Source organism: Octodon degus, unplaced genomic scaffold (genome assembly GCF_000260255.1).
Source record: "Octodon degus isolate 3935 unplaced genomic scaffold, OctDeg1.0 scaffold00001, whole genome shotgun sequence".
NCBI lineage: Eukaryota > Metazoa > Chordata > Mammalia > Rodentia > Octodontidae > Octodon > Octodon degus.
The window spans coordinates 28,418,164-28,429,078 of record NW_004524577.1 but is presented as its reverse complement, the minus strand read 5'-3'; the positions used below and the strand labels follow the sequence as shown (position 1 = coordinate 28,429,078).

The following is a 10,915-nucleotide window of genomic DNA, read 5'->3' as shown; positions in this document are numbered from 1 at the left end:
TCTCTCTCTCTCTCTCTCTCTCTCTCTCTCTCTCTCTCTCTCTCTCTCTCTTTCTTTCTTTCTTTCTTTCTTTCTTTCTTTTAAGATATCCTTTCTTCCCCAGAAAGAGAATTTTTCTTTCAGTTCATGTTTATTGTAGGAAAATTAGAAACAGAGGAACACAGTCACACATAATCCTAGCATGATAGGATGAAAGCACACAGCACTGTATTTGTTTGTTCACAATTTTAATCACAGATATTAAAATTTTGAATATGGGCTGGCAAGTTAACTCAGCAGACTAAAGCGCCTGATTTGGCAGGTGCAGTGGCTGGGGTTCCATCCCAGGCATGCTGTGCTGGCCCCACCACCAGGGCACGCTGAGACAATGAATGAGACTGGGCATGGTGGCACGTTCCTGTAATCCCAGCGCTTGGGAGGCTGAAATCAGGAGGATCACTATGAGTCCAATCTGTGTAGTGAGATCTTGTAGACCCTGTACTAAATATATTAAAAATAATAATAATTAAAAATTAAAATTGTGAATATCATTTGTGGATTTTTTATGCATCTGTAGATACATATATATAACAAAATAGGATAAAGTGAGTCTTGTGCTTTTTCTTCACTACACAATATGCACAATTTTTTTTAAACCAGTAAACGAATGCCTTTGTCATCATTTTAAATCTTTATTTTTTTTTATTAGGTATGATGATTTTAAAATTTGATATGATTTCATACTTTCAGGAATGTTTCGAGAAATGTATAACCCTTATATTCCTTTTTCGAGGTTATTAATTGTTAATATTTTTTCTTATATGTCTCATCAGATTGTCTGTAAGTATTTTCCAAACCACCAGACTTTTCAACTCTAGATATGTCAGTACTACCTAAAAATAAATTTTTGTCTTACATAATCTCTATATTTATCAAAGTCAGGAAACATACCATCATTAAAGTAATATCTGATTTGGAGTTTATGTTCACATTTTGCTTATCTCATTCTTATTAAGATGTAGGATAATATAATTAACTTCATTTTTTACTTCCTTTAATTCTCAGCCTTTCCTGATCTTTATGACCTTGGTATTTTTGAAAAGTAAAAGCCAGTTGTTTTGTTCAATGTCCTGCAATTTAGTTTGTCTCATTTTGTCATGATTGAGGGAGATTTTACTTTTTGATAGCTACATCACAACAGTCATAGTTCCAGAACATGATAGAAAGCACAGAGCACTGTATTTGTTTGTCCATTATTAGTAATATCAAGTTGAGTTGCTTAGTGGAGATTGTAGTTATTGGATTAATCCATTGTAAAATTACTATATTTTTTTCATTGCAATTACTAATTTGTGAAGAGGTACTTTGAGGCTATGAAATAGTCTCTTCCTCCAACTTTCATATAGTCAATGATTCTTGATAATTACTATTATATTGTTGGTAATTTTTCTAACTTTGTTATACCTTTATGTTTGTTTTATGGAATATTTTAGAATAAATAAAAATAATGAGTTAGTTACCATATATTTATTGGTTGACCAGTTTTTCTCTGCCAATTTTAATTGTCACTTGTTATAAGCTAAATTCCTCTATATACCATGACTAGCTTTTAGACATTTAATTCTGTTAAATCAGTTTATTCTTAATCTAGTAATATTTTAAATTCCTTTTTTAGCAATATTTTAAACATTTGTCATTACTAGCTTATTTTAACATCTGACTAAATAAGACTACATCTCCTCCCTTCCATTATACTTTTTTTTTTAATATTTATTTATTTGGTACAGGGTCTCACTACACAACTCAGACTCATTGTGATCCTCCTGTCTCAGCTTCCCCAGCGCTGGGATTACAGATGCATGCCTCCATGTGCTGTTTTGGAGCCAGGTCAGTGCTCCATGGTTTCCCTGGGCGACACAGCATGCAGAACCGGGGATCGAACCCTGATCCTTGAGCTTGCCAGGCAGGCACTTAGACTGCTGAGCTCACCCTTACCCCCAATTTATGCTTTTTTAATGTATATGGTGCAGGGTCTCACTATGCTGCTCAAACTCGTAGTGGTCCTCCTGTTTGCAGCCTCCCCAGCGCTGGCATTACAGGCGTGTGCCACACTCATTCTCAGCATGCCCGGGGGTAGAGTGTGACATGGAGTACCTGGGATCAAACCCTGGTCCTTGTGCTTGCCTAATCAGGTGCTTAGTCCACTGAGCTATCTCGCTAATTCTCCCAACTTATGCTTCTTAACAGGAGTTTTGAGCTATTTTTGTATTGTTCAAGTTTCCAAATAAACTTTTGTGAATATTTAAAATGTCGATGGCTACATGGATGACTTTGTACTAAATGTATAGGTAAGTTCATAGGCACATTTAAAAATAAACTTAACAGTATTTTGGGAAAAGAGGGTGAGAAGGGCACAGGAAGAGAAGGGAGGGGAGAGAAGGAAAGAGAGAGACAGCAAGAGGGAGAGGAGGAAGGGGAAAAGAAGATGAGAGAGAGAGAGAGAGAGAGAGAGAGAGAGAGAGAGAGAGAGAGAGAACAATCTGTACCCCAAACTTTTTCCCCCCTGATGCAAGGTCTACGTAGTTCAGACTGGCCTTGAACTCAGTAGGTAACCCAGGCTGGCCTCCAGCTCATGGCAATCCTGCCTCAGCCTCCTGAATGACAAAACTCTTAATTGAGCTGCTGAATTACTTAGTAATACTACTGTTTCAGAAAGGCCTTTGTTGAACTTAGAGCTGTTCGTAGAAAGTGGAGTAGTGAGCTGAATGCCCGTTACTAGCAGTTCCCTATCCTCCCCTAATGGATCTTGGAATTTAAAATAAACTTAGAATTCCTATGACTATTTTCATTGCTAGAAACTATAAAATCAAACTGTGCAGCAGAACTCCTGCTATGGTTAGCCCTTGTGAGTGTGGAGTGCTCCCTACTGGGTGCAGGGTCTGGCACTCCTTGATGAGAAGGGAGCCAGCAAGTGAAATAGAAACCAATCTTTACTGTGAAATATTCATTTAAAATACTGGCTTGGGCCAGGGAGATGGCTCAGTGGAATAAGCACTTCCCTAGCAAGTGCATGGGCCTGAGTTCAATCCCTGGTTCCAACAAAAGAAAAATAAAAATAAAATACTGGCTAAATTTCTTGTAAGTTATATTAATATCAAGGGTTGGAAGAACTTTGGGATGCAGAAAATGAAGAAAGTGATCAATTCTGGAAACAAAACAGAATAGGAAAATGTTCTCAGTAGGATTGCCTCCGGTCAGGCATGGGCGGAAAGCAGTGGCGCAAGACAGAGATTCAGGCTTTGTCAGTTTTCAAGCTTGTATTTACACAAGAAACCTGTATGCACTTGAGGGGAAAAAAAAGTTCACTGAAATAGGAAGAGGTCAATAAATAGTCCAATAGGTTGCTAGGAAAGTTTTGCTTAGTTTGCCACCTAGTCCCGAGCATCCTATTAAAATCACCAGGGACATGTCCTCTTTGTGTGTGTGTGAAAGATCAGATTTATTTCACTTGACATACAGGCAGGCTGAGATCAGAGTGCTATGAGCAGCTATCTGGAGGGAAGGCTAATATGTATATCGACTGGGGTCACAATCTCAAATATTTGAAGTCAAAGTTACAGGACACTCAGTGCAGGTATGTAGATAGAGCTGGCATCAGGAAGAATTCAGATCGGTTCCTAGATTCCTTTCTGGATTTTAATGCTTATTTGCTTAGGGCTGCCTTTGGGCAGTAGTGGGCTGCCCAGGTCTCTCTCAGGCCACTCTCAGGTTAGGCCTGACATCCTCATCTTTTTGTTATTATATAGAGAGGTGTGGGGAAGAGGGCACAGATCCTCAGGGCTGCTTTAGATGAGACAAATGGGGTGTCAAGCACAGCCAAATTGGGAGAAAAATCTTGGGGAACATCAGAGCTGGTATTTGTCTTTTGGCAATCACTTGTACACAATCTTGTAAAGACTGAGAGAAAAATCTGAGGAGACATGGCCCAGAGAGAGGGAGGACGATAATAGCGATATAGAGAAATGAAACTACCAACCTGCTAGATGTCCAAAATGACAAGTTCATGTTCTCTGACATGGAGGAATGATTTAAGGGACAAAGGAGGTTAAAAATAGGAAGAATTTCTTGAGAGAAACAAAGCTTCTATATAAGAGGGACAGAAGAGGACCCAGAAAATGGGTTATCAATTAACCCCCCTTCTTAAGGGTGTCTTATCGAGGAAAGCCACCAGGTGAGTCAGACTTACGGTGGGATACAACTATCACCAGTCAAGATTACAAGTGTAGTCACTTAGTTAATATTGATCCAATGGCAAATTGCAGGATGGATGTGAAGTGGGATGAAACTATGGTCAACCAGTAAGTATATTACAAGTATAGTTGCTAAGGTAATATTGATTAAATGGGGATCAAATGGGGAAACAAGTCATGTAAGCAAGTACACATGGGCAGACTGGGACTTTTCTGGAAGGGGTAAGGAACTTTGGTCTTTTGCTCCAAGGTGATTGATGCCTATTTAGAATATCAATCACTGCCATTCATTCCTAGGGGAAGTATATAGGTGAATAGCCCTTTTTCTTGAAGCCTGGCCTTCAGTGAATACACCTCCAGTCAGTTGTCTTCTGCATTGACCTCGTGAGGGCCCAGCCCTGTCAGACTGCTTACAATATTGCTATCTGTTGTAGATAATATATACCCCCCTGAAAAAGTACCCCTAACTGCCATGAGGGGGTGAGGGTCAAAGACCAATCTGGCTGCTTCCAGCTGAAGAGGGTTGTAGTTGTGATCAACAATCAGAGACACTCCACAGAGTGTCTATCTAAAGGCCCTCAATAGGCACCAGGTGTTCTTGTCTTGGATGAATATAGTTTCAAGTCTGGAGGACATGAGGCCACAGAAGCAATTAAATATTCATAGGCAAAATAATAAAATCAACAGGATAATTATGAATATAGGCAACAAAGTTTTACACCAGGAGGAGCCAGTATAGCTTTCCATAAAGAGGATAAAGAGAAGGTCCAGGAAATTTCCGAATCTGATATGTCATTAACCTGTCATCTAATATCTTAAACAGCTATTGAGATACTAGCAGAAGGATCAGGAATGTACACACAGCATTCAGCATTTATAATTGCACTAGTGTCCCTGTGTACTGTTTTGAGAATGTCTAATACCATTCAATTTTGGAGGACCTCATTAATTTTACTTCTTTATTAAGGAGAGAGAGACCAGCTGTGGTGCCCTCTAAGGTCTGCTGCGTATAGTTAGTGAAGGCCTTGATATGTGTGTGATAGCTCTTCATCCTATGGAAGGGATAAAGATAGAAGCTAAGTGATCATACCAGTGAAACAAGCTTCTAGACCATGAATACTGTACACATGGGGCAAGTTTGCAGGTTTGTTAAGACTTCCAACACTTCTGCTTTGTAACAATGCAAATGCTAGTATGCATCTTCCTATCCATCAGGTGGTAGATAGGGCCACAGATTGGTTCCATGGGACCAATGAGTGCCATTGGGTGCTTCTCATCTAATTCTGGGACAATTAAACCAGTTTATTGCAGACCAATCTTATAGTCTGTGAAGTTATAATGTACATACATTGTTGAGGGCATGTCCATCCCAAATATTTAGTAGAGTTAAGCCAATGATAATAGGAGTAATTGTTCTGTTCCCAACATAAGGGGGCCTTTCTACTAAGGTATCCTATAGTGGGGGTTAACCCTAAATAATCATTCCATATCTGAAAATAGCCATCTTGATATCAATGAATTATTGATAAGAGTCCTCAGGATAGGATCCTTACTTTTATTTAATAGAGGCCCTACTAGATCCTTTAAAGAGGCTTCAGGTGGCATCGTTAGAACAAATTTTATTATGCCCAGCATCATTAAGAGTACAGTTTAGGGGCTGGGGAGATAGCTCAGTAGAATAAGCCCTTGCCTAGTAAGCACAAGGGTCTGAGTTCAAACCCTGATTCCGAAAAAAAAAATGAGTATAGTTTATAAGTCTTCTGTGGGTTCACAGAAGTATGCCAGATATCATTGCTCAGACTTAGAGTCTCTGGTTCCCAAGACCTGAGTCAGGTGTGGTGTATCCAGGAATCTAGGCCTGCTATCTTTGATGGATAATGGAGCTGACAGGATCACAATGTATGGTCCTTCCCAAGTTGGTCCTAGGGAAAGATATGGTGAGGAAAATCCTTTACCCATATTGAGTCTCAGATACCTTGTGATGGTGGACTAACCTATGAACCATTGAACTCAATCATAACTCATCAATATAGTCTTGTATTTTTTTCCAATCATCTTCTTGAAGTGGGAATACCTACCAGGAAGTCCAGATGTACTGGACAAGGGGAGCAGGCCACATATCTAGCTAGATATTTATTGTAATGATTCTGCATATTCTTGTGTCCACCTTAGAAAGGAACTGCATTCACCATTAAGTGGTAAAGTGATTCGTAAAAGGGCTAAGAGTAACATGAAGGTTTTAGTGAGAGTATCTGAAGGTTTTTTTTTTTCTTAAACAAAGATCTTAAGTCTTCTACGGGTTCGCAGAAGTATTCCAAATATCGTTGCTCACACTCAGAGTCTCTGGTTCCCAAGACCTGAGTCAAGTGTGGTGTATCCAGGAATCCAGGCCTGCTATCCTTGATGGATGATGGAGCTGACAGGATCACAATGTATGGTCCTTCCCAAGTTGCTCCTAGGGAAAGGGATGATGAGGAAAATCTGTTACCAGTATTAAGTCTCCAGGGTGGAATATGGGATTTCCCTTTTCTTTAGGCTGAGCTTCCAGCAGCTATTAAAGAGTCCGTTGGAATTTAGCCAATGAGGTGACATCCTTCAATAAGGCATTTCTATCAAAGAGAAAACCATTAGTGAGAGTATTTCAAATAGATTGGGGCCTAGAATTTGAAGTGTATTCCTCAGTTTGATGAGAACTAAATGTAATAAGTGAGGCCACTGTAGGTGGGTCTCCTGAGTCATTTTATGAAGATGTCTCTCTAAAATCTCATTTATTTTTTTCTACCTTTCCTGATGGTTATACCTCCATGCACAATGTAGGTGATAGAGAATGCCCAGTACCTGAGAGACACGCTGTAACTTTTGCTTTAAAAGAAGACTCACTGTAGCTCTGTAAGCTCTGAAGTCCAAATCTGGGAATGATTTCTGACACTAGCATTATCAACACTTGAACCTTTCTTATTCTACAATCCAGTGTGTGAAGGGATCTACACAGAATATCCTCTCAATATTAAAAAAAGCACTTTTAGAGTGCAGATTTGAGATTGTTTGAAAGAGCAGTGAGCTAGATTAGTAGGTGAGGGGTCGGGGAGATGGCTCAATGGAATAATAATAAGTGGCTTCCCTGGCAAGCGCAAGGACCTGAGTTCAATCCCAGGTTCAAAAAAAAAAGTATTTGAAACTTCTGTAGGACTTCCGAATGGTAACCCAGAGGATATGCCAAAAAATGGCCAAAAAGCCATCACAGTTCTGCCACATAATAAGGAAACAAAGGCTTTCAGAAGTCCCCAATATTCTCTGATAATTTAAAATGGTGTTCTAAATTTATCCTTCTGTATAGCTGAGTAGTATGCCATTATGTATAGATACCATATTTTTTGTTCATTCATCTGTTGATGGGCATACTAGAATTGCTGATTCTAGAACTTAGCTATTATGAAGTGTGCTGCTATAAACATTGATATGAATGTACTGTTGTAAAATAATGTATTTAGCTCTAGAATGGTGTTATCTATACATACCAAAGTACTACTGAGCTACAAAGAAAGATACATTTGAGACATTTATAGGAAAATAGATACACCTGGAAAATATAAAGTGAAAAAAAAAATCAGACACACAGTTTAAATATCATAAATTATCTCTCATTTGAATAAGGCAAAATAGAAATAAAGAGCAAAACAAAGGAGTGATAGAAGGAAACAGATAGATAGATCTTTTGCAAATGGGAAGGCATCCAGGGGACCAAGGACAGGCCAATTAAGGAAAGAACTGCCATGTTGGGCCTTAGTGATTTGTGTTCAACTAAAGAATCAAAAACAAAACAAAACAACCCTCTGTGCAGCAAATCCCTTAGGAGTTCATAGTATCACAGAATTTTTACTTAAAATGGAATCCATGTGGTAACCTTGAGAAAGACAGGAATCTGCTCTTATTGCTACTCTGTAGATTAAGGAATTAGTTCCATTTTACTAAATGAAAACTAGGAAAAATAGTAGTTACTGAGGTGCTTTCTTTTAAAATTGTGCTAAAGAGCTTTTCCCTACACTCTGGTATCGCCACACCTGCAACTCATTTTGATTTTGTGTGTATCCAAATGAAAGCCATTGAAAGTACTTCTGGATTGTCATCTTCAGAGAAGGCCTGAACAACAGGTGTTGTGCTTAAAATAGATCTTTTCTTGTTCACAAAGCAAAGTGTTTTTTTTAGGCAAATTTTTGAGTTAAGAAGCCAATCCAACTCATTAATTTTGTATCTTACACTGGTTAGAAGTATGAGTGAAAGAATGAATCAAAGATTGGGGAATGAGTCTTTGCCAGTCCTAGATGAAATGAAGTCCACAATTCTGGGATGTATTTTGAAAACCTTCCCACTTCAGAGGTTAGTAGACAATTTAAATTCCTTCAGTTGTTCCCAGAGAAATACATAATGGAAACTAGAGCTGTCACTATAGAGGCAACTTAAAGCTACAAAATAACTAGGTCAGAAATTACAATAGAATATTGAAGATTTAGATTTTGCATAAATGTAGTATAAGATGCAAATATTATCCAGAAAATATACAAGTCATTTACACGTTATATCCTTGACCTTAGGTCTTGGCATACTATAATACTGAAGTATAAAAGTGATAATTGAAAAATAACCTTAAAAAATCTTAATTTGTTTTTTAAGTGTTGTATGAGGAATAGTTACAAAGATCCCAATTTACATTATATTAAGAGTTTAGCAGTTAAATTTGAATGTAGTATATGTTTTTCAACGATATACTTCGCAAGAAAACAGTAGAGATTTATTCAGTCCCTACAATTTTCACGCTAGCTTTCTCTACTGCATTTATCTTGAACAGCTTTGCTTGCCGATTGAGCAAAAGGTTATTTTTTCAAGCTGGAAAATGTCCCCACAACAAATTAGTTTTTAAAACTCTAGAGCTTATTATGTTAGACATGAAACACTTGTTCTAAACGTTTTCCCCAGTTGGCTTTCAATTCTGTTGTTTTCCACCCACAATTTTGTTTTTATTATATCAAACTTTAAATCTTACCTAGTATTTTCACTGATTTCACTCAACAAGTATTTATTGAATTCTGGGTAGGTGTAAGTAATTGTTCTGCATTCATTAATGTCTAGAAATGAATGAGCAAAATAGTTAAAATCCCTTGGCATGTTACATTTTGATGAAGAGATAAATAGTAAGTGATTACCATGATAAACAGACAAATTATACTAGAAAATAAGTGTCATGAAAAAAAAAGAGAGAGAGCAGAAGAGATGAGAGCTGAAGAATACATAGGTTTCAATTTTAAAGTGTTTGGGGTTGGTCCAGTTCAAAAGGTGACTTTTGAGAAAGGACTTGGAGACATGAAAGTTATGTAAATTATCTGGGAGAAGAACATGCCAGACAAAATTGAATAGTCAGTCTGACATACTCCTGTGGCTGGAACATGCCGGAAATGTTTAATCAGCAATTAGAGTGAACCAGAGTGTAAACAGAAAAACGATCAAGTCAAGGAGGTTAGTGGTATGTGTGTGAGGTCACGCAGGCCATTGTGGAGACCCGGGTGAAACGGAGGGCTCTGAACAGGGATGGCATAGAGCTTAGTTTTTAAAGGATTGCTCAGTGTTGGTGGAAAAGAGGATAGTGCTTATAGTGAAGGTGGTGAGAAGTGGTTCTCGGTGAACTTAAAATGTATAGTGATGAATTAGGTAAGGTTGTTGAGAGAAAAGAAGTCAAGAGTGATGGCATTTTTTGGTGTGAGCAACTGGCAACATTGAGTGGAGCAGGTTCATTGGGAATAATCCAACTTTAAGTTGAAAATGTCTACTAAATATCCAAATGGAGATGTCAACTACAAGATGAATTTGGAGTTTAGAAGAGCTCTGGGCTAGAGTATGCATCTAGGAGTCATCAGCATTGAGGTGGTATTATGACTGAGGAGATGCACATCTATATTAGATATGCATGAAGCTCAGGCAGGAGGATGGCAAGTGCAACTTAGGAAGACACTCTGTCTCTGTCTCTCTCTAAAGAGAATAAAAATTGTAAAAAAAAATTAGAAATGTTACAGAATTTCACTAAATAAAATTACTGGAATTCTGCACTGGTTACATTGAGTATTGTTGTCTTCAAATTAGTTGCTCAGATTACCAGATACAAACATGCGAAATTGCTCAAAAATTATTAAAAATTACAGAGAAAAAAATTAAGCATTAACTACTCCTTTCAACAGACCAGCAGAAATCACCTGCATGCTTATCCAGGCTGCCCTGTGTAGATACACGAGTATTTCTTTTTCATTTCTTTCTTTCAAGGCACTCTCAAAACAAAAAAATGGGGGCCAGAGGTGTAGCTTAGTGGAAGAGTGCTTATATGTGCAAGACTGCAAGACCCTGAGTGTGACGGTCAATATTGAAAAAGCATAATGAATTGTGAGACTGAAATTAATTAGAAGACAGGAGCCAAGGACTGAGTCCTGAGTTACTACTAAATCAAAGACATCTGGGCAAAGAAAAGAAACTGGCAAGAGAGGCTGAGGAGGAATGGCGAGGTTGGTAGGAGGGGTCGAAGAAGGGTAGCACTAGGAAGCCAAGAAGGAATCAAGCTAAATGCTACTGTTAGGTCAGATATGAGGGTGAACTGGACAGAGGTAACTAGTGATGCCTCTGAGTTTTTTTCCACTGCATTTTAT

At 38.2% G+C, this 10,915-nt stretch overlaps 1 protein-coding gene across 1 annotated transcript in view; it reads left to right on the top strand.

Moving 5' to 3' along the window:
- Positions 1-10,915, top strand: part of Shisal2b (shisa like 2B) — a 23,293-nt gene that overhangs the window by 10,386 nt on the left and 1,992 nt on the right. The window contains exon 3 of the mRNA XM_023702035.1: positions 3,538-3,550. Coding sequence (XP_023557803.1) covers positions 3,538-3,550 — 13 coding nt within the window. The remainder of the gene's footprint in view (positions 1-3,537; positions 3,551-10,915) is intronic.